The sequence below is a fragment of the Mchenga conophoros genome, linkage group LG3 (assembly GCF_057382185.1).
Source record: "Mchenga conophoros isolate Kocher_MC1m ecotype Shallow Benthic linkage group LG3, M_conophoros_male_GT1.1, whole genome shotgun sequence".
Taxonomy (NCBI): domain Eukaryota; kingdom Metazoa; phylum Chordata; class Actinopteri; order Cichliformes; family Cichlidae; genus Mchenga; species Mchenga conophoros.
In genome coordinates, this window is record NC_140528.1 from 40,403,692 (window position 1) to 40,427,670 (window position 23,979).

Below are 23,979 nucleotides of genomic sequence, written 5' to 3' on the forward strand. Positions count from 1 at the left end.
TAAACCTTTTGTCGTGGAAGTAGACGCGTCAGGCGTTGGGGTCGGGGCGGTGTTGTCCCAGCGTTCAGGTTCATCTGCTAAGCTTCAGCCCTGCGCCTTTTTCTCCCGCCGCCTCTCACCTGCGGAGAGGAATTATGACGTTGGAGACAGGGAGTTGCTTGCTGTAAAGCTAGCGCTGGAGGAATGGCGGCATTTACTTGAGGGAGCAGAGCATCCATTCACTATTTGGACTGACCATAAGAACTTAACCTATTTACGCACAGCCAAAAGGCTCAACTCGCGCCAAGCTCGATGGTCCCTATTCTTTACTCGATTTAACTTTTCCATCTCTTACCGACCAGGCACCCGCAACACCAAGCCGGATGCTCTGTCCCGCCAGTTCGACCCTGTGTGTGACCCGTCTGATGCACCCACCATCTTGCCGGCAGGAGTCAGGATCGGTTCTGTCGCCTGGGACGTGGAGGAGGACATCCGCCGTGCGCTGGAGACTGAGCCAGACCCCGGCACGGGCCCTCCGAACCGACGCTATGTCCCCACCGTGGCTCGCCCTAAGGTGATCGATTGGGTCCACAAGGGCAAATTTTCTTGCCATCCGGGTGGGGGGAGAACAGGCTCACTCCTTAAAAGGTATTTCTGGTGGGAGACTATTGATAAAGACGTCAAAGAATATGTAGCTGCCTGTCCTGTCTGCGCACGTAACAAATCGAGCTCACTACGCCCAGCTGGACTTTTACGACCCCTCACTATACCTCATCGCCCCTGGTCTCACATTGCGTTGGATTTTGTCACTGGCCTTCCCGTCTCCTCAGGTAAAACCACGATTCTCACTGTGGTGGATAGATTCTCCAAAGCTGCACACTTCATTGCCCTAAACAAACTCCCCACTGCAACGGAGACAGCCAAGATTATGACTGAGCAGGTCTTCAGACTCCACGGCATACCTTGCGAGATCGTGTCAGATAGGGGCCCTCAGTTCATTTCGCGAGTGTGGAGGTCGTTCTGCACCGCTCTCGGGGCTAAACCCTGCTTGAGCTCAGGATTTCATCCACAGACGAATGGGCAGGCCGAACGGCTCAACCAGGAACTGGAGGCCACCCTCCGTTGTGTCGCTGCCTCCAACCCCGCCTCATGGTCCTCGTTGCTGCCGTGGGCAGAATACGCTCACAATTCGCTTACGTCTTCTGCTACTGGCCTCTCGCCTTTCGAGGCCTCCATAGGTTACCAGCCGCCTCTCTTCCCCGACCAGGAGGCCGACCTCGAGGTTCCCTCGGTCCAACACCATCTCCGACGTTGTCAGCGGGCGTGGAGGTTGACCCGTCGGTCGTTGTGCCGGTCCGTTGCTCGCCAGTGCCTGTACGCGGACCGTCGCCGCAGGGCAGCCCCTGCCTACTCCCCTGGGCAGAAAGTGTGGTTGTCTGCTAAGGACGTTCCCCTCAAGGTGGCATCCCGTAAGCTGGCCCCGCGTTTCATTGGACCCTTCGAGGTGGAGCGGGTCCTCAGCCCTTCTGCGCTGCGGTTGAAGCTGCCTTCCTCGCTGCGCATTCACCCGACCTTCCACGTCTCCCAGGTCAAGCCGGTGGTCGTGAGTCCGTTGTGCCCTCCTTCCGCTCCCCCTCCTCCCGCCTGGCTCGTGGATGGGCATCCTGCCTTCGCGGTCCGGCGCATTCTGGACGTCCGTCGGCGGGGACGGGTCCGGCAGTTCTTGGTAGACTGGGAGGGTTATGGGCCTGAGGAGCGGTCCTGGGTGTCTCGTTCCTTGATTTTGGATCCTGCTTTGCTTTCTGCTTTTTACGGGGCTCGACGCGGGCCGCGGGTGGCTCGGTCGCCGGGGGTCGACCCTTGATGGGGGGGTGGTGTCGTGGTCTGGGTGGTTTTCCACAGCATCAGCTCCTCCCCACTGGATGGAGTCTTTGTTGTTCCTCACCTGATGGCAATCGGACCAGCAGTATTTATGACCGGCGCACTCAACTGGTCTTCGCCAGATTATCTGCCAACTTTAGTCAGTTCTCGGCCTCACGTCCGTTCCTTGGTGACTAATCATGTGTATTAACCGTATCTCTGTTTTTTTTCGTCAGCCTCTGAAAACCACCTACCAAGCTCTCCTGGATACCAGTTTGCTGCCACCGGTAATCCCTCTCCGTTTTGGAGCTGCCATTTTCTCCTGCCTGCCTCCCTGCCTTGCATGCAGCACCCACCTGGACCTCTCCTGCCTCCCCCCTCCACGCAACCCCCACCTGCAAGCTTGTAAGACAGCTCAGTGTACTATTTTTTAGATTCACTCGCAACCCTCTGTGGGATTCCCCTGACTGCTCTGTCCTCTGTTTCAGTGCCCGGGCCCGCCACAGTTTTCCCTGCCCAGTACCTGCACCCAGTTATCCCTGCCATCTAGTTTTCACCACAGTATTTTTCTCTCGCCTCAGACATCTAGTTTATGTTCATTGATTCTAGTCTGCACTTTCTGTTAGCCTCTGAGCATTGTAAAAATAAAGTCTCTTTTCGTTACACCTCACCCCTGGCCTCCGGTTTTGAATCTGCGCTTGAGTCCATCCCATGTCCACGGGCCACTGCGCCTGACAGTCTAATAGCGATAAAACCACATAAAAAATCTTGAAATGGAACATTATTATCTACGCAAACTTAGATTTTACTGACTTTAAAAATCTATATTTTGCAAACACTACTCATACAGAGTATGAGTAGTGTTTGCGCCCCCCATGATCTTGAAAAGGATAAGCGGAAGTGAATGGATGGAAAACTGCAGCTTCCTTGAATGTAAATGTTTAATATTCAAACACTGAAATGATGACAGAGACGGAGATATGACTTAAAGACATTAGGAAACATGAATAAAAAGCATAAGAGAAGAAATGTGGATAAAACTGTGACCAACAGGAACCATTAAATAGATTCCTTTCTTTGTGCTGACAGTGAGTGACCACCAGAGAAGAAGCCGTCTGTGGTCATCAAGCAGTCAGAAACCACTCTGGATATTAGTCACTGGAAATAAAACAGGAACAGTGCTGGATTCAGGGCTGTGGGAGGAAAGATGCTGAAATGCACCCCGTGGTGGATCGTAGAGACTCGAACTCAAAGACAAATGAAAAATAAATAAACATTAAACTTTTCCTTTATTTGTGTGATGCATATCTGATTCTTATATCTAACATTAATGAACAGGGTTTGAATCAGATTTAAATAATTTCACTGTGAAAAACCATCAAACTCTGACGTTAAAGGAAACATTAAGTGTTCTGTAGAGAGCAAAATATTCATGTTTCATAAGATAAGATAAGATAAGATAAGATAACCTTTATTAGTCCCACACGTGGGAAATTTGTTTTGTCACAGCAGGAAGTGGACAGTGCAAAAGTTATGACGCAAAAATTAGAATACAATAAGAATAAATACAGTACACAGCTGTACAGAATAGAATAAAATAATATACTATATACAGTAGAATAAAATAGAATAAAAATATACAATAAGATAAAAATAGAATACGAATGCTATATACAACTGAGTAAAAATACAACGATGCCAGAAAAGATTATTGCACTTAGTGTTATTGCACATGTGTGGATGTGTGTGTTTGTTCAGTTAAAGTCTTTGTTGTGGAGTCTGACAGCAGTGGGGAGGAAAGACCTGCGAAATCTCTCCGTCCCACACCGTGGGTGCCGCAGTCTCCCACTGAAGGAGCTGCTCAGTGCTGTCACAGTCTGCTGCATGGGGTGGGAGATGTTGTCCATCAGGGATGACAGCTTAGCCGCCGTTCTCCTGTCACTCACCACCTCCACTGGGTCCAGAGGGCATCCTAGAACAGAGCTGGCCCTTCGGATCACCCTGTTCAGTCTCTTCCTGTCCCCAGCAGAGATGCTGCCGCCCCAGCAGACCACACCATAAAAGATAGCAGAAGCCACAACAGAGTCATAGGAGGTCTTCAGGAGTGGGCCCTCCACTCCAAACGACCTGAGTCTCCGCAGCAGGTACAACCTGCTCTGCCCTTTCCTGTAGAGGGCGTCTGAGTTATGAGTCCAGTCCAGTCTGTTGTTCAGATGAACACCAAGGTACCTGTAGCTGTCCACAGCCTCAATGTCCATACCCTGGATGTTCAGTGGTTGCAGTGGAGAATGCTTGTTTGTAACAACACTGCCACCATGAGGTTAAAGTGAACAATGACAGCTGTGCAGACATGCTCTACTCACTGGAACACAATGATTCAGATGTATGAGTTTTATAAATGGCTGCATTGTGTATAACTGTGGACGAAGATTCCTTTACTTTCACTTGTATTCAGGTTAATCATGAAATAGTCAGTGGAATAAACATGACTGTACTCATGATTGGGCAGTAATACTTCTAATATGAACCTAAGAACAATTTCAACAGCACAGTGAAAATATTTAAAATGTGTTTAATATTTCTGTTGGAAAGATTGTCAACAGTGTGTGAGAGCACCCTTGTGGCGAGAGAGCGCAATTGCACTATTGAGCACGTGAGCTAACCAAATCAAATCAAATCACTTTTATTGTCACATCACATGTGCAGGCACACTGGCACAGCACATGCGAGTGAAATTCTTGTGTGCGAGCCCCACAAGCAACAGAGACGTGCAAACACAACAACACAAACGAGCAAAATACAAGAATGGCCAACCTGAAACTAATAAATATATGTACAATATATAATAGTGTATGCATTTCTGGATGTGTATACTAAATATTTTCCTACGTGTGTGTGTGTGTGTGTGTGTGTGTGTGTGTGTGTGTGTGTGTGTGTGCATATTTTTACAAATTAAATAGTTAAAAAAATAATAATAATAATAATAATAATAATAAAATATATAAAATATACAGAGTTGAATATGTGCAAAACAAGTGGCATTTATATACAGTGTGTAGTGCATAATGTTAAAGTTCCAGTAGTGAAGCTGAGGTGTCTATGAAGTGTTCAGCAGTCTGATGGCCTGATGGAAGAAGCTGTCTCTCAGTCTGCTGGTACGGGATCGGATGCTGCAGAACCTCCTTCCTGATGGAAGCAGTCTGAACAGTTTATGGCTGGGGTGAGCCACTTTGCACACTGGCTCAACAGAGGATGTCTAGGCATGGTGTGAGTTGTGTGTGTTGCAAAAGAAGTGTCTGTAGACATTGATCCCTGCTTGGAAAGGACAGTCTTGAGCCTTTTATGTCATTCAGGCATTTGGTTTATTTATTTATTTTTTTAAAGAAAAATGTGTTGCATCTTTGTTATAATTTTGTATTCTGGTCTGAGGTGCTGGGGGGACCAGTTAGAGACCAACAGCTGGACATCGGTGGTTGGACTGGTGGACTACTTCAGTGAAGAGTAGACGACGTCTGGCTCTGGTTTAAAGTCTGAACACAAACACACACAGTTCAAAACAACAGGAAACATGATTACAAGCTTTGAAGTTTAATCAAGACCTCCAATCTCCACCTCTCTGCATCACACTGGACTGAGTTCTGAGCTTGAGTGAGGATGTGGTTTGATCAGCTTAGCTTAGCATGATGAATGAAAACAGCATGAGCAGCTAGCTTGTCTCTGTGCAAAGACAAAGAGCAGCTGTACCTGTTCTGTCATCTTGTTGTGATGGTTGTTTATCCATAACCGATGTCTTCAGTTCTCACTGCTAAGTAGACCACAGCCGAATAAATGTCTAAAAAAAAAAAAAACTTCAACAAACTGCAACTACACCAGTGCAGGTAAACATGGCAAAACATTTTTACTGTTTCTAATGTTCCATCACGAAACTACATGATGTGCCAGCCATTGCAAAGGTCAGGTTTTAGTGAAACCAGATTAATTTGAATCTATTCGACTGTTTTTGTGACTTCTCAGTGGAGTTTTTAGATTTTAGATTTTGTCTGTGTTGGACAGAGTACATCTTTCTTTCTGTACATCACATGTTACAGTAACCTGAGAACTGTGATGGATCATGAACAGGAGGAGCTACATGCCACTGATGTTCTGCTTTAAAAACCACAGCATCTTTGTACAGTTTTTTTTTCTCGTCTTAACACCTTTGCTGTGAAACACTGAGTGACCACAAAGAACTGTGGGGTGTTTCTGAGAAAGATGCAGGTGGACGACCACAAAGCTGCCATCTTTTTCCACTGCAGACTGACACTCTTCACCACAGAGCACAAAGCAAATACGTTCTCACAGCATGAACACTTTTATTAGACAAAACAGTAAAAACTGTGGCGAGAACATTCATGTGTTAGATGAACTGTAATCAACAACAGGAAGTTGCTGCTGATGGTTTTACATGAAGAACTTCAAAATAATAAACGATTGTGAACTTTTTAAAAAGACATCGTGTCCATTCATGTTTTTTTTATTTCTCATAGTGAAAATAAATTCATGAGCACCAAAAACCAGACAGCAGATACATGTCAGACTAATCAGAGCTTCTCTAAGCTCCTACTTTTCAATTACAACACTGATAATGTTCTGAGTTCACAACACACCTGACATCTGGACCCATGGCTGAGTCATTAGTTAAAATAAAATCAAAGAGTCCCTAAAGAAAAATGCTGATCTGTCACATTTGAACCAAATTTCTATTAAATTTTTGACACAATTAAATAAATATTTGTTTCAGCTGTTGACTGACTCTTTTTGGGCCTAAGGGTACATCTTTCACCATCTTACAATGCTGTGATGGCAGCCATTCCCCAACTCTCTGTGAATGGTGATAATGGCCATTAATCAATTATTATTGATCAGTGGCTGTGACAATTTGCATATTAATGATCAAGGAACTGACCTCCCAGCCCATTGTTCCTTCTGTGGGCTGATTTCAGTCAATATGCAAATGTACTGTTTATAAGATTGAAACCTGCAGTCAGCTGAGACTGAAGGAGTCACCTGGATGAGTGACGAAACGTTTCTCCCACTGAAAACATTTTGTCCAGATGAGCAGAATCAACTTTTGGGGATTGCTTGTCAAAATTATTTCCATAAATATATTTACTAAGAATATTTAAAGAATATTAAAGAACTCACGTGCGATGGTGATGAACTTCATAAAGAACAAAATAATAATAACACTACCTCGTCTTTCTTTGACAGATTGTTGTTGATAAACTGATATCTTGATGATGAGATGAGTGAGGAGGTCATCTTCTCCACTTTCTCCTCGATCTGCTGAAACAATGAAAAACAATTCAGTAATATAATTTAAATCTTTAAACAGGGTTTTGACCCCCAAAAATCTCATAATTGTGCTATCTAACCAGATACTTACTCTCATTTTTGTTACTGTGAGATCATTTTATTATCTTGTGCCGTGTTATACCCCTAATTAAAGATTGTGAAATTATTATGTAGTTTTAGTTTGCATTATTCTCCTGACTTAGAAAAAGGTGATAACTATTACATTTATTAAACTGATTTGTATTATTATTGTATTGATTTGTATTACATTAGACTGCTGATTTATTGTAAATGGATGATATTGTTTTATGATGCATTATACTGCTGAGGTATAAGAAATACTGTTTTCAGAGAATCATGGCCTTTTTTGACTGATTAGAAAAGAACAGAACACAGGAAGCCAAGGTCATAACTTAGGCTCACTGAGAGAGAGAAAGAATGTGGATGCTTAGGTATTATGACTTTGGAGGGGGGCTGAAGCTATAAGAATGTGAGAAACGCTCAGACACTTTGAGAGCAGGCGGACACCCTCCCATGCTCTCCCCTCCGGATGGTTTATGCTCAAAAGTGTTGTATGGAATAATAAGAATTGTATGGAATAAAGAGATTTTTTGATTGAGCATTTATACACCGAGTGTTGTCCTTCCTTCAGCCCAAAGATCAAAAGAACTGAGAATTTAACATTACCTTGGCCTCCAGTGACACTGTGAGAAATCGTATAGTCATTTTTAACCAGGTTATGTCCATCAATATTAATTTAAATTTCTTCCATTTCCATTTCCTCTCACAGTGATGGTGACATGCACTGAGTGTTTCCTTCTCCTTCACCTTTTTTTTTTCCACTCGCTAAGTGTTTATATATTTCTCTACATTTAATTATTAGCCATTATTAGATTATTATTTGTCCTGTCTTCCTCCCCTCAAACCCTCACATGAGTCTCCCTGAGCCTTGTTTTGCTGCTTTTTGACTGTCACTAAAGCTCTGGTTCATGGGGGGGGGGGGGGGGGGGGGGGGGGGTTATATGATTTTTTGTCTTTATTCCTTTTTTTTCTTTTTAAACTATACAGCTTTTACCAAACAATAGAAAACACCTTGAGGCAACTGGTTTTGCAATTGAACTCAAATGAATTGAATAAATTTAAGAAACTAGTCAGTGTAAACATAATGCCTGTGGACTTCTGCTGAAATTTAAAAAATGAACAATAATAAAAATTAAATATGTAAACAAATTTGTTACTGTGATCGTAATAAACGTTAATAAACTTTATTCTACTAAATAAACTCTCACCTTCAGGTCTTGTGTGAACACATCGTCTCACCAGCAGAACCAAAATACAGATTGATCCAACACATGACAACACAGAGAGAACAGCAGGAGAGGTGGATGTAGGTGGAGGTGTGGTGGTGTGTTCCCCTAAAATAAAGCAAACACAGTCATTAAGTTGTCGTCACATTGTGAATGTTGAAAGCTGCAGAAACACAGACAGGTGAGTGTGTCACCTGTGACAGTGATCCAGCTGGATGGAGACTCTCCATGACCGCTGATGTCACACTTGTAGAGGCCTTCATCAGACCTGGAAACATGCTGGATGGTCATGTGACCTGTAGGCTGCTTCCTGATGAGGGAGCCATCTTTATAGAAAGCAGCTGGGAGGTTGGAGGGAGTGGTCTTTGTTTTACAGAGCAGAGTGACGTCATCTCCCTCCATCACAGGGAGGACAGGACTCTGCAGGATCACTGATCCACCTCAACACAGAGACAAACTACAGCATTTCATCCATTTACACACAGCTTCATCAACACTAACTCCACACACTCAGCTTACCAGTGACTGTCAGGTTAACCATGTTACTGATGGTACTCTGATTGGACTCACACCAGTAAACTCCACTGTCATGAAGCATCATAGTGATGTTACAGGAAGAACCAGCTGGTTTTCCCCATGTACTTCCACACTGAGTCCTCTGTTGTTTGCTTGTGTTTCTCCTCAGAGTCCATCCAGCAGAGCTGTCGTCCTCCTCACAGCTCAGAGACACAAAGTCACCTTTAAATAATTGAGAGCTGCTGGGACTCACAGTTAGACGAGCTGTGAGGGTCAAAATGAAAAATTGATCATTTCTTGTGTAGACTTTCACCTGCCATTTGAGAGTATCCATATTCAAGTTGGATTAAGGGTTTACGAGTTTCAGCTACCTAACGTCTGCCACCGTCTTTATTGAGTGACCAAAAAATTAACTAGACAATGATTTATTTATTCATTTCATGGGTAGGTATTGCAATTCCATTATGTCATTATCAGTTAAGTTATTATCAGTTAAGATATGAGGCCTTGAGTTGATTTGAGTTGTTGTGCTTGCATTTAGAAGATTTTGCTGTGGGCCAACAACATGCAGTTAAAGCGGCTCTCAATGCAGGTGAATCAAGCCACCCTTAAGCTGCAGAAGGAAAAAACATAAAAACATCTGAGAAATTGCCTTCGTGAACTAGGCAATGCGAAAAGACCTGGATATCCATGGAAGACAACAGTGGTGAAGGGCCGCATAATTTCAGTACTGATGAGAAACAATCCTTAGTAGCCAACTGAGGGAACAATGCATTTTCTACCATTCTCTTTATGTCTACCATTACAACTAAACTGCATGAAAGTAAATCCACAGGGTTCACTGAAAGGTGCAAGCCACTCATGAGCCTCAAGTATAGGAAGACTAGATTCAACTTTAGTAAATTAAAAAAAAATCATCTAAAAAAAGTTGTAAAAACGTACTTTAGACTGATGAAACCAAGATCAACCTCTACCATAATGATCCAAAGCGTAGTGTGATGGCTTGGGAGTGCATGGGTGACAGTGACACAGGATTAACATTTATGGACCTCCTCATCCTTTATTTCATCAGTTTTATATGTGAGATCCATTGTGAAGCATGAACCCAATCAGGTCATATCAGTGAGCATTTGTCAGGTTTAAACTGTGACAGAAGAAGGTTACTGACCTTGGTTTGTTGTGCAGCTCAGCAGTGAGATCAGAACTAAAGAGAAATGACACTCAGGTTGGTTTGAGGTGAACATAAAGAACAACTCCACACAAACAGCTGACAAACATAGAAATGACATTGACACAGTCTTTTGAATTTTATTTTTGGATTTATGAGGTAGCTCACATTCTAGTGTTTTATTATTTAGTCATGAGTTTGAGTGCTTCTGAGTTTTGTGTCTATGTTTGCAGATCTTAGTTCCTTGTTTGCTGATGTTAATCTGAGTCTGGTCTCTGTGCATCTCCCGTGTTAAGTCAGTCTCGTCTCTTGTGTTAGTGTTTATTTCTTTATGCTTGTGTCTTATTGTGTTCAGTTTTTTCTTCCTCTTGTCTAGTAACTTAGCTTCGGTTCACCTGTGCCTCATTTTCACCAGCTGTGGCCTTTCTCTCTAATTGCCTCATGTTTTTATTTAAGCCCTCAGTTTTCTTCAGTTCCTGACCACCTGCAATCTGTGTGCTCTCCTGCTTGTCTGTTAGGCAGTTCAAGCACTCTTAATTCTTATTCTCATGTATATATCTCATGTATATCTCATGCACATATCTTTCTACGTAGCACTTTTAATTCTTATTCCTACTTTTATTTTTTCATGTCTATTTAAGTGCTATTTATGACACTATGTTTGCACTGAAGCACCGCAGCAATTTCCTAATGTTGTAAACCTGCTCAACATTTGGCAATAAACCCCTTTCTGATTCTGATTCTGATGTTAGTTTTTTCTCTCCCAAGTCAGCCAAAATTCCAATGATTATGTTTTGTTTAAAGAAATCACATTTTCACATTTTCACATGAGTCTTTCTGCCCACTTCTGGATTTGGCTCATTTGGCTCACACTTTGCCTGTATCACAAACACACTAACCACTGCACCTCTCCGCTACCTGTGCTGTTAAAACTAATTTAAATAACATTTTTATAGTGTTTTAATCAACATTTCTGGAGGAACTTACTGACATAAGTATTTACAGAGAGTGGACTCAGCTTTTACTGTGATCATTATGTACATGCTGAGTATATACTTTACAAATTATCTACTACTTAAACGTATTCAAACAGTTTGGCATCTCCATCTGCTATCCCAATTTTTATCTAAAAAGCAGCTCTTACTGTGGTCACTCATGTACACTGACTACTCCGAGTATATACAAATGTTCACTATAATAACCCAGTGAAGTCATGTGTCCACTGTGCAGCTGTGTTGATATAATGAGTGAATGATTTGATCTTTTCACTGCCTGCTGCGTTTCCTCGACTCCTGAGCAAAGATAAAGAGTCAGTTCAGACCTGCAGTTGGTCCTCGTGGTGTTTGAACTTGAATTCAGCCTGATTTGTTTTTCATGTCTTCTCCTCCATCATCAGTTATCAGGAGAGCAGACAGTCAAAGTACAAGAATTCAAACAAACACAGAGATTCTACTTACAGAGCAGACACAGCACAGATGTTTCCTTCATCGTCCTTCTCACTCATTTGAGCTTTTTTTCATTTCTGTCACTGACACCAAGTAAAGCCCGCCCTCTTCCTCTGAGCACCAGCTTTCTATTGGTTCAAAGAAAGTCGTGAGGGGCTCACTTTTTTCTTTGTGATATGATGTTGCTTGAAAAAGTTATTTTGAAATCTAACTACAATCACACTATAATCCCTTTAAAAAAATTAACTATTGTTTTAATATGATCCAGTATTTTCTATAAACATCTTTATATAAAAATCTGAGGAATAAGATGTCCTCTGTTCTCAGTGATCTGTAGATTGGTTGATAATCAGCTCCATTTCCATGTAGTGGACGTCCCCCTCAGTGAGAGAGGCTGAAACACAGGAATCCAACCAGGGTCGCTGCTGTTATGGAGCTGAACTGGAGCCATTCAGACACCGAGGCCCTCTGAAAATATTTTAATTACAGGTGTCCAAAGACACACTGGTTTACTTTTTTACAGACATATGTCTTCCCGCAACTGTTAGCAGCACTTCAAATGAGCCATAATGCGCAAAGGGGCACAATTTGTCATGGCTATATCGAGACTCTTTCTCCACTCCATTATATATTCCATATGTATAGGGGTAACTCTGTAAGACACCCCGTGAGGAAACAGTGCAACCGAACCCAGAGTCAATGTATCAACGAACTATTTACAAATGTACGTATATCCACGCCACCCCGGCCAGGGCCTTGCCAGACGCAAGGCCGAGTCGGAGGCATCAGTCCGCAAGACTGGCCTGAACCGGCCCTGCAAGACGCAAATACTGCAACCGATCGGATGCTTTCGGTCAGCCTGCAATACGCCAGGCAGACCAGGGAACGACAGTTACCACCGATGGGCACCCAGCACCCGCTTCCCAAAGAGGGGCTGGCTGCCACGTTCAAGTGGTAAAACCACGTAAAAGTGGTGGCTGAGGACCACATGGCGACCACACAAAATGAGGAGAGGGAGGCATCTGTCCACAAGGCCCAAAAAGTGGCCACCCCACGTGTTGAGTGTGCTCACACACCCGAGGGGAGAGGGATTGCTGCCAAGGAGTAAGCCTGGCGGATGGCCTCTACAGCCCAACGGGACAACTAGGACTTGGACAGGGGCCTGCCCAGGATCCTGGGATGGAACGAGACAAACAGTTGGTCCGTGGTCCGAATTGGCTGAGTACGTGCACTGAGCACCAGTGCTTGTAGAGGGCACAGGGCCCAGAGACGCTGCGCCTCCTCCCAGTCCAAACCTTCTGTGGGAGCTGACCGCAGCTCAACTGACTGGGGAAGGTGGAAATCCGAGAGGACTTACGGCAAGAAGGTAGGGTTTGGCCAGAGGACCACCCTCTGGCAGCCACCTGCAGCATTCACCATGGACCGACAGCGGAGCTCACTAATTTTTCTGGCGATGAAGAAAGGCGGTCTTGAGCAGCAGCCACTTCAACTCTGCTTTTTCCAGAGGCTCGAAGGGAGGGCGCTGGAGGGCATGAAGGACCAGGTCCAGATCCCGGGGGGAATGGGGACCCTGGCATACGATCTGGGCACCCCTCAAGAACCACGAAATCAAAGCAGTGTCGGTGTCGCTGAGTGCTGAGCGACCAAGACAAATAGCCTTAATCGCAGCCACCAGCCCACGCAGGGTAACAGCGACTCTGCCTGCCTCTAGCTGGGACTCCAACTGCAGCATTCAGGCCCATGAGGCGGAGACACAGGCCCCAGTTCACCCAAGAGTGGAGGCTGAAGTGGTCCAGGCACACCCTGAAGACCCGCTACCGTTCTGCTGTGAGGGACACTAAGCCCCTGACGGAGTCCAGGTACATGCCTAGAAAGGTGGTACTCTGAGGTGGTTCTAAGATCCTGAGGCCCCGCAGCCTCATAGGAGCGAGGGCGGTGTGCACACACCTGGTGAAGGTTCGGAGTGCCAGGGAGATGCCAAAGAGGCGGGCGCGGAACTCGAAGATCTGCTCTCGAACCCGAATCTGAGGACCATCAACATCTTGCACTTCAGGGGCCAGAGATAACAATTGAGGCCCCTGTTGTCCAGAATGGGACAAAGACCCCCGTCCTGCTTGCCGACCAGTAAGTAGTGGGAGAAAACCCCCACTTTGCGGTCCCCAACGTCCACCTCCTGTATGGCCCCCTTTGCCAGAAGCATCACCAGTTCCTCCCGCAGCACCAGGGCCTGCTTCGGGTTGCTCACAGCGTTAAAGGTCGGGACATTATGTTACTGTTAACTGCAGGCGATAACCCTGGGTCATAGTGGAAACCACCCAAGGGTCCGCCCCCAGGGCTGACCAGGCCACCCTGCACTGCTCTGTGGATAGGGCTGGGTGGCCTGGCACCAAGAAATGTCAGGAGGGAGGGGTGGCTGGAGGACTGAGAGACTCCACATCCTCCCTGCCTGCCCTGGGCGTGACTGCCGCGTCTATGAAAGGCCTCCAGCTAGGGCGGAAGAGCTCCAGGGCCCCTGGCTGGGGCAGGTTGAGGCACAGAAGCCCTGGGCCTCCCCACCCTGTCCAAACTCTTGCGCAGGCCTCGTGAAACCTACTAAGGAGTGCCGTGAGTCTCTGTAGCCTGCTGCAGGAGCCAGGCCGCACCTTGGTCGAACATGGCTGAAGGGTCAACCAACAGTCTCATAAGGCAGTCCCAGTCGTCCGACATGGAGCCAGGACTGAGACAGCCACAGGTGGCGGCGTACTACCCAGAATCAGCCTAAAGTGCAGCCCATAGCAGTGGCCTGCTCTTTCATAAGCGAGGCTAGTTGAGAGGAGGCAGACAGAAGCTCCCCTACGCCGTCTAGGTCCCCCAAACTAGCCTGCAACTGGCGGGCCAAGTGTCGTACACGAAGCAAAAAAAATGGCTGTCAAATTGGAGAGGCAGGCCTGCGTTACCATTGCCCTGTGCAACTTAGTCAACAGGACATCCCTCATTGTTAGGGCATGCAGGCCGCCCCAGGAGGGAGCCCGAAATGGCAACCAGAGGGTTCAGGGGCAGATCCACCAGGGAAAAGTGCCACAGTCAATCTGCTCTTGGCCATGCAGAGCAGCAAACCACTTACAGACAGGGGACCAGTGATGCAGGGCTGTAGGGGATCAAACTGCCTGCATACCAGGTCCTGAAAATCAGGAAGCAGTGGCACCTGCAAGAGGTGGCGCTGAGGCTGTGTGGCATCATCAAACATAGAGGGTACTTAGACGGGTTATCCTTAAATCTAATGGGATGTTGAGAGTGCCCATTGTACATGCATGGGGGGTGTGGCAGAGAAGTGTGTACATGTGGCAGCTCTCCTGTACAAAATTTACACTGCAGTGCGTCTACGAGGGAACATCACACATACAGATGTCCAGGCTTACTGGATAATGCCCTCAAATATGAAGAAAGTGCAAGGAGTCCCAGGCCATGCAATCAACTACACCACCAGTACAGCAAGGAAAAGGGCACTCGACTAGTCCATTAGTGAAGGACAAAGTGAGTGTTCTGTACCCAGAATCTGGACGCATACTGGTTGCAGTTTGCTAAAACAAAGAACACTGACTGAGTTAAAACCTCCCACTGATCTTATGCATGCACAATGGTCGGGGCTCTGTTCTGTTATTAAGGAATTCCGCCACTTATATGCAGACCCTGTCCAGCCTTGTGTCCTCCCCAAAACACTTACATGTCTCCATGAAAACAAGGGGACGCAACAAATATGACTTTTGGCACACAGCACAGGCAGGAAGAATCACTGTGCCAAACATACATGCAGTTATGTTTGCCTCCAATGCCACTCCTGCGTTATCAACTGTGAAGAAAGTGTGCTACCCACAAAAACTGTCACATCAGCTCTCAGACACTGAACCACAACAAATCAAATGGGGAAAAGAAAATGAAGACAGAGCTACAGAATGGTATACCTCACAGAGTAAGCTGCAGCACAGAGAGCTTAAAGCGGAGAAGTGTGGTTTCATCATCGACCACTGATGCTCTCGTTAACTGTGAATGTTGTGGAAAAGGCAACAATCCCCTGCAGGCCTGTGAAGATGACAAGTTCTGTCTGAGGCTAACTGATGGAACAGTGGATTTGAAACAGACACGCATCTACTACAAGCAGGTCCAAACCAGATTTTTGTTACAAAGTCACACTTTTGTGACTTAGTTGTGTGGACAACCAAAGCTTTTGTAATTACATGTGTGATGCCAGATGTAAACATGTGGGGTAAAGGTTTAGCAGTGGCTCAGAATTTCCGTGGATGTTGCAATGACAATCAAAAAGAGAGAGAGAAAAAAAGCTTGCTAAGAAAACTGAGGCAGTATTCCAGTTACACCCGTTTAGACAGAACTCTAATATTGCAGGTTTCTTTTAAGATTTTTGGTTCAGTGTCACGTTAGGGTGGACCCATCTTCCTGTACTCTGCACTTCATGTTTTATTTTACCCGTTTTTCTATCACTCACTGTGAATTAGTAGATCATGTTTAAAATACTACCAATGTAATTCACAACATACATACTTTGGCGTATCTATTTTCTGATTTATTTCATTTTATAGCTGTCGTTAAAATGTTTTCTTTATCTCCTGTACAGGCCAACGCAATCTATTTGTCTTTTCAGGTTGTAGTATTACACAACATGTTCAGATCCAATAGAAATAAAATAAGTGTTTCATAATTTATTAAATTGTCTTTATTTATAACTGGCATTATTTTGTCATTTTATTATAGAAGCTTACAAGAAAGAGGCAAAATTGTATTCCGTTGTGCTTTATTAGCTGCTTCGGGGAAAAACAAAACAAACAAACAATGCAAAAAAACAAAAACATTTCAAAACAAACTGGAAAACAGTTCATCAATTGATATTTAATTGTGTGCCTACTTTTGTAAGTGGAATATGTCTCTGCCTTAGCGCGTAAATTTTGTGTTCTCTCTATAAAAACTTCAAAATAGTCAATAACTGTCACACGGTCACCAAACATCTCAACATACTGGTGTGGCACACTGGCCCGTATGCAATGTATTTTAGCCCAGTGCACCAATGGGCTGAGGTGAGCGTACAGTAAATTTACAGTAATGTTAAACACAGTGGTTTTAGTTTAAGCTAAAATCAAAGAGATGTGCAACATGTTCAAGTGGAAGGTTTAGTCTTAAACGCATCAAAGTCAACAAGAGCATCTGAAAATGAGATTTTTCTGTGAGTATCTGGTAAGATGGGGCTAATTTGTTATAGCACGCCCATTAGTAAAGCAAGAGATGGCAGCCCTGTGTTACTACCCGGCTCAAAAGCCGAAACATAAAAAAAGGAGATGAATACCAGAGTGTTAGTGAGAAGAGGTTTTATCTTAAAATGAAATACCAGGTTGGCTAAAATGACTGGTACCACCAAGGCAAAGACAAGCTTGCCTCAGGTAAGTTTTTATCCACACCTGACTAGGTGTGACCAATTAGCACCAGCTGAAAACATTGAGGAGATTAGGGGCTGCAGAGGGACGAAACTCCTGTGTAGGTCTTCACTTTAGAGTTGTCTTTCAGGAAGTCCTTGTCTAATTATTTTTTGGACAGTTCTTGTTTCAATTTTTGTTTTTCTTTTGTTTTTCTCTGTGAATAAAACACAGAATTGTTAGCAAAGTAATATAATTTATTTTGTGTGTTGAAATCCAGTTTAAATTAATAAAATGTTTCCAAGATAAAACTTTCAAATGGATCAAATTTGACTGAAAAAAAAAAATACGAGTGTGATACTGAGAATAAACTAGAGATGGAACGATACCATTTTTTTATGACTATACCGATATCATAAATTTGGACATCTGCCTATATAGTGTATTTTAAAATTAATAAAACTGTTTTTTTTTTTTTTATATATCTTGTTGCATTTTGTATTAGGTCATACTCAAATTTAAAAAGACCAAACACTTTAAAATGCAAAGAATACACAGCACCCAAAATATTGAACAGTTCAACAATGCTGATCTTTTTATTTAAACATTTAGCAGAACTTCAAATCTAAGTACTTAAACTAATATCCATCCATCTATTCGCTTCCGCTTATCCTTTTTCAGGGTCGCGGGGGGCGCTGGAGCCTATCCCAGCTGTCATAGGGCGAGAGGCGGGGTACACCCTGGACAGGTCGCCAGTCTGTCGCAGGGCTAACACACAGGGACAGACAACCATTCGCACTCACTTTCATTCGCATATTCACACCTAGTGACAATTTGGGTTATCCAATTAACCTATCCCCACTTAAACTAATATTCAAAAATAATTTAAAATGCAATTTTATGCAGATTTCAAAAGCTCTTTTGTTCTGAAAAAAGAAGTGCAATATCAGGACAAAATAATCTTTATATTCCACAACTTAAAATGGACCCTTTCATACTTGAAGCTACATGTAAAGAGACATCCAGAGTGGAAATAAGTGCAAATGAAAGCAAACATGGCTTCATGACACTCATCTGTTATCAAGATGAATGTCAGTAAGCTGTTTCTATCACATTTAACCTGATGCTGAATGTTATGTCATTTCCATACAAACCTTAACACAAGTATGAAAGTTTTGTTTGTTTTTTAAAGTAAAACTTGAGTCTATCTTTTGTATGGTCAGACTTAGCAGTGACAACGCACAGACGTCCGAGCTCCATATATCGGTTGTTAAGCTTAATGCAAGATCGCTTTGCAAACATTCAAAAATGAACTGACTCACTTGCTTTACTTCTCTGCGATAGCTCAGAGATGAAATGCCGGTTTGGCTCCAGATGCTTTCAGTGTGAAGCAACTCTACAATGTCGACAGGCCTCATACACAACAGCTACTCTACTGTGTGAAGCATACTGCTCCTTCATGCTAAGGTCACAACCTGGGTTACGCCATGTTGCAAGTTTTATGAGGTGCTTTTGTGACATTTAATGGATCGGGTTACATTTTTTATTTCTCCTCGATATCCAATAAAGTAATTTAGGTCAGGATCGATACCAATACTGTATCCGATCGGTCCATCCCTAGAACAAACAAGTCAAACCTGCTCAGTTCCTGTTTTATTTCTCTAAAGTGAAAGATGAAAACATTTTGTCTTTAAATTATATCTGTATAACTGTAATACTTGGACTTAACAGTAGATGGCTGCAGACTCTAATTTGTTGTTGTGTTTAGCAATTTGTTGGTGTGATTTGCACTTCAGGGCCACCGTACTAAATGGATGTTTTGGCTATGTTAGGCTTCAGAGTAGTTTAGCCCAAGAGCTGGGACACATGAATCAGCCTGACTGATCATGCGTGTAAATTATCGGACACCAAACACTTTCAGCTCTTTGCTGAGGAGGTAAGAACATGAGATCTTCTTAATGTTTTTTTTTTTTCTTTTTTTTTTTAAAGTGACTTCATTGTGTTGTAGTTTACACCAGGGGTAGAAAACTCCCAAGCTTTGCCCTGGGTCAACACACCTGAATCAAATGATTAGTTCAGGCATCTGGAGAACTTCAAGACATGTTGAGGAGGTAATTTATCCATTTAAATCAGCTGTGTTGGATCAGGGACACATCTAAAACCTGCAGGACACCGGCCCTCGAGGCCTGGAGTTCCCCCACCCCTGGTTTACACCATTCTCTAACTGTTAGAGAATGGTGTAACAAATACATCCCCAGTTCAGTCTCAGAAGGAGACACAAATCCCTTTGCTCTTTGGTTTTTGGGTGATATAAAAATGCCAGCCCTTTAGTCTCAAACATGCACATCCTGGAATGAAGCTGTTCTGTTTTCAGCCACTGAATGATTGAAAGAAGGACATATCAGTTAGCTACAAACAAATAAGTCAAATTTTCCATTTGATATCTTTTCCAAGCGCACACATGAGAAAACACATGACAATATTACTGCTGAAGAGTAACTAAATGAGTGTGATAAGCATGAGAACAAACGCCATCAAACATGAATAAATTAAACATAAGAACAGTCAAGGACATGAATCATATTAGTAGAGGATAAAATTTGAAAACTCAAGTTAAAAATACATTGTGAGCATGCAGGTCTAATTCAGTGAGAACGACAGGAAGAGGGAACGGACCAGTTAGAGACCAGGAGCTGGACGTCAGTGGTTGGACTGGTGGACTACTTCACTGAAGAGTAGACGACGTCTGGCTCTGGTTTAAAGTCTGAACACAAACACAGTTCAAACAACATTACAGTTTTCTCTCTGACAGAAAGGAGATATTCTGTGCTTAAGTCATGATGTGGTTAGAATAACTCTGTACAAAGGTACAGAGCAGCTGTACCTTTTATTCTCTGCCCAGCAGTGACATCTTGTGTTGTATCGAGTGCAGCTGGATCGTTCTCTGCACAATAAAACAAAGAAATGAATAAAGGGACAAAAACATAACATAACATAACCATACTACTTTTGTTTAGAGATTAATAAGGAATTTTTATAAATAGCAACAATTTTCAAGCTTTGTCCTTTTAAAAACAAAACAAAAAAACATCCCCTCTGCTGTGAAACTGTGGTTACCACATGAAACTGGGGATGTTTGTGTGAAAAAAGAAAGAAAGCAGATGTCAGTTTCTTTCAGTTCTAACCAAAATTTCTCCACAGGGCACAAATGAAACCTGTTCTCAAATACAAAACAATTGTTACACAAACCAGACAAGACCGTGGTTAGAAATGTCACGACCTCAGAGAACAGTCATCTGGAATCAATAACAGGAAGTTGCTGCTGAGGGTTTTTTAGACAGAATTTTACAGAAGTGGGAAGTTGTTGGTCTTTTAGTCCTTTGTGTATTAGAGAAACAACTGTGTATGTATATTGTGTGTACCAAACCCAGACACATCTGGGATTAATCTGAGCTGCTTCTAAATTTACTGCTCAGTTATGACACTGGCAGAATTCACAACACATCTGACATCTGGCCTATGTGAGGCAGACCTGTGACTGCTGCAACGTGGGATATTGATTGGTACAGCTGCTGCGTTAGCTTTGCTCCAACTCACTGACAGGAAAGACAGAGACGGGAAGTACTTCACATTTAAAGGGAAGGACCAAAGGGTGATAACTGTTTTGCAAAAAGGAAATGCAAACAATGTTACTGTAAGAAAATACTTCCAGTTTAGTGAAGCACATAAAGGACTGGCATCCAAAAATAAGTTCAGTAAGTTTCAGTTCACAGTAAAATCCAAAGTATTATCCTTCTCACATTTTCCTGAAATCTCATTATTAGTTTGTTTGAGAGAACCAGAGCTTTTCGAAAGGGTAATTTTTTTTTCAATGACTAAAAAAAAAATTCCTATGGTATGGTAATGTAACATAAGTTGGCCACTCAGCAAACATCTTAACATTTCAGTCTTTGTCCCGGAACCAAATATATTGTTAAAATTTTAAATAAATGACCAGCAACCTTGTTAGTGTTAAAACTAGTTAGTGTTTTGTTTTTTTTGTTTTTTTAAAAAAAAAAAAGGAGTTTATGTTTAAATACGTTGGATGATCATTTTGTTTTTCTGTGTTGAGACTTGAGTAAATCCACTGGTATTAGTACCACCTACAAAATCTCTGGTATCAGGACTCCTTAAGTGGATTTTTAAAAACAAAACAAAAAACAACTCACCTGTTTAAACTGTATTAAAGCTTAAAGTTTGCATTCATAGGGGCGTGGCCTCTTTGACTTACAGGTGGATGGAGAAACTGTTATTAGCTGTATGCTAGGCTTCACCTCAGCTAATTGGGGTCCTTGAACTGGATCTCTACACAGTGTTTGTTCTGTTGGTGCCCTTGGGAGCATTTATAATGTCATTATATGACAAATAATACGTCTGATGTGCGGTATGATGTGTGGTTTGGAGATGGTGGTACTAACAAAAAGACAGATGGCCAAGCTGGAGGTGTTAGAATTTTTGAGTTTTGTTGAGAGAACTAACGTTGAAGCTTCAAAATGTCAGGCCCAAAAACCTGCGGGTGATGCCATAGTTAATCTGTCTACTGCATGTAGTCTATTAAATTAACATGAACGCATAATAATGGAAAATAAAACAAAAAAAAAAAAAGGTGACCCACATTAGCATGGTAAGGAGTAGCTGAAACTTTCCATTCCATGCAATAACGTGACTGGTCACTTATTTCCTGTTTAAGCTGCTGATAGGCTCTTTGGAAGAAAGCCCTCTGTGTTCACCTACATAGGTATTCACTTTCTGGCTGAACCTATAATTTATGTTTATTTATTTATTTTATTTTTATTTTTTGATTACGTAATTCTAAATGTCCACAATTGTATTAAGTGTTCTAATTTTATGAACCACAACCCAGCCCCCAACCACAAATCTTAATAAAAGAAAATTTACCTCTTTTTGATTTGACTGGTTTTTGCTGACGATTTGATAAAATGACCTCAGTGTATGTGACTTGGTTTTCTTGGACTTCTTCAGGATTTTCAGCTGAAAAAAACAACATTTAACCCGAAATTAGTTAGGGGTAAATGAAGAGAATAAGAAATAGAAAAAAGAACATGTGTTTTCATTACTGTGTAACAGCTAAAAGGAGTTACTTCCATTGGGAGTGAGAGTCAATATAAAAACATCTAATCACAATAGCTGTGTAGCTTATTCAGCAGAACTTTATTTATGTAAAATCCAGAAGTCTAGGTCTCACCTTCAGGTTTCCTATGAGCACGCCATCTCAGCAGCAGAACCAGTAACACCAGTAGAACCACAACACAGACTGATCCAACAGACAACAGCACAGTGAGAACAGATGTGGTGTGTTTGTCTAAAATAAAGCAAACACAGTCATTAAGTTGTCGTCACATTGTGAATGTTGAAAGCTGCAGAAACACAGACAGGTGAGTGTGTCACCTGTGACAGTGATCCAGCTGGATGGAGACTCTCCATGACCGCTGATGTCACACTTGTAGAGGCCTTCATCAGACCTGGAAACATGCTGGATGGTCATGTGACCTGTAGGCTGCTTCCTGATGAGGGAGCCATCTTTATAGAAAGCAGCTGGGAGGTTGGAGGGAGTGGTCTTTGCTTTACAGAGCAGAGTGAGGTCATCTCCCTCCATCACAGGGAGGACAGGACTCTGCAGGATCACTGATCCACCTCAACACAGAGACAAACTACAGCATTTCATCCATTTACACACAGCTTCATCAACACTAACTCCACACACTCAGCTTACCAGTGACTGTCAGGTTAACCATGTTACTGATGGGACCCTCTCTGGACTCACACCAGTAAACGCCACTGTCTGATTGGAAAACAGTGATGTTACAGGAAGAACCAGACCATCTTCCCCACCCATCTCCACATTGAGTGATCTTATTATTGGTCCTCAGAGTCCATCCAGCAGAGCTGTCGTCCTCCTCACAGCTCAGAGACACAGAGTCTCTTTCAAAGAACTGAGAGCTGCTGGGACTCACAGTCAGACGAGCTGTGAGGGTTAAAATGAAAAAAAAAAACAAACAACTGTTGCTTGGTTGCTTTTGTCTGACACAAGCATGTTTTACTTAATTCTGAAACATGAACCCCATCAGGTCATATCAGTGAGCATTTCTCAGGTTTAAACTGTGACAGAAGAAGGTTACTGACCTTGGTTTGTTGTGCAGCTCAGCAGTGAGATCAGAACTAAAGAGAAATGACACTCAGGTTGATTTGAGGTGAACATAAAGAACAACTGCACACAAACAGCTGACAAACACACAAACTCATCTCTCTTTGATATATCTGCTCACTTTCTGTTCGATATCAGGAATAGGTTAAAATAAAGTTCAGACTGACAAAAGAGTGTTAATATAGAGCTACATTGTATCCCAGCTGCCACTGTGGGAGAGTTAATGTGGACTGGTCAGCAGTTTCACATTCTGCTTGTATAGAATCACCATTTAACCTCAAACATTTTCCACCACATTTTCTGAAGGAACTTCTTTATTACTGAAATAAAATTAAACAAAACTCTTGATTCTCCACCAGTCTGAAGTTTTCATCTAGAAAGCTGCTCTTACAGTGATCATATTTTTATGTACACTGTGTATACTCAGAGTGTAGTCAAACTATCCACTGCATTTCAATAACACAGTAGTCATGTGTCCACTGTGCAGCTGTGTTGATATAATAAGTGAATGATTTGATCTTTTCACTGCCTGCTGTGTTTCCTCGACTCCTGAGCAAAGATAAAGAGTCAGTTCAGACCTGCAGTTGGTCCTCGTGGTGTTTGAACTTGAATTCAGCCTGATTTGTTTTTCATGTCTTCTCCTCCATCATCAGTTATCAGGAGAGCAGACAGTCAAAGTACAAGAATTCAAACAAACACAGAGATTCTACTTACAGAGCAGACACAGCACAGATGTTTCCTTCATCGTCCTTCTCACTCATTTGAG

The 23,979-nt window shown here is 42.9% G+C and overlaps 1 protein-coding gene, 1 long non-coding RNA gene and 1 pseudogene across 3 annotated transcripts; 1 reads left to right on the forward strand and 2 right to left on the reverse strand.

Annotated features, from left to right (window-relative positions):
• Positions 1-5,112: 5,112 nt before the first annotated feature.
• LOC146578636 (uncharacterized) lies at positions 5,113-8,590 on the reverse strand. Its single transcript, XR_014891565.1, has 4 exons — positions 8,463-8,590; positions 7,072-7,161; positions 5,584-5,671; positions 5,113-5,369 (listed from the first exon to the last, which is right to left on the reverse strand). It is a non-coding gene; the product is annotated as an uncharacterized LOC146578636 (long non-coding RNA).
• Positions 8,591-15,214: 6,624 nt separating this feature from the next.
• LOC146578637 (uncharacterized) lies at positions 15,215-16,679 on the forward strand (annotated as a pseudogene).
• An 898-nt stretch (positions 16,680-17,577) lies between these two features.
• On the reverse strand, positions 17,578-23,721 carry LOC146578638 (low affinity immunoglobulin gamma Fc region receptor II-like). Of its 2 annotated transcripts, XM_085268934.1 has the most exons (8): positions 23,192-23,721; positions 22,782-23,033; positions 22,457-22,702; positions 22,254-22,370; positions 21,947-22,039; positions 19,893-19,952; positions 19,685-19,772; positions 17,578-19,385 (listed from the first exon to the last, which is right to left on the reverse strand). In XM_085268934.1, exons 1-7 carry the CDS (start codon positions 23,265-23,267, stop codon positions 19,729-19,731), a joined length of 888 nt encoding a protein of 295 aa, XP_085125060.1. In that variant the 5' UTR covers positions 23,268-23,721; the 3' UTR covers positions 17,578-19,385; positions 19,685-19,728. The 2 variants fall into 2 exon arrangements, with proteins under 2 accessions (XP_085125060.1, XP_085125059.1); XM_085268933.1 differs by having other exon boundaries at positions 17,578-19,772.
• Positions 23,722-23,979: the final 258 nt, after the last annotated feature.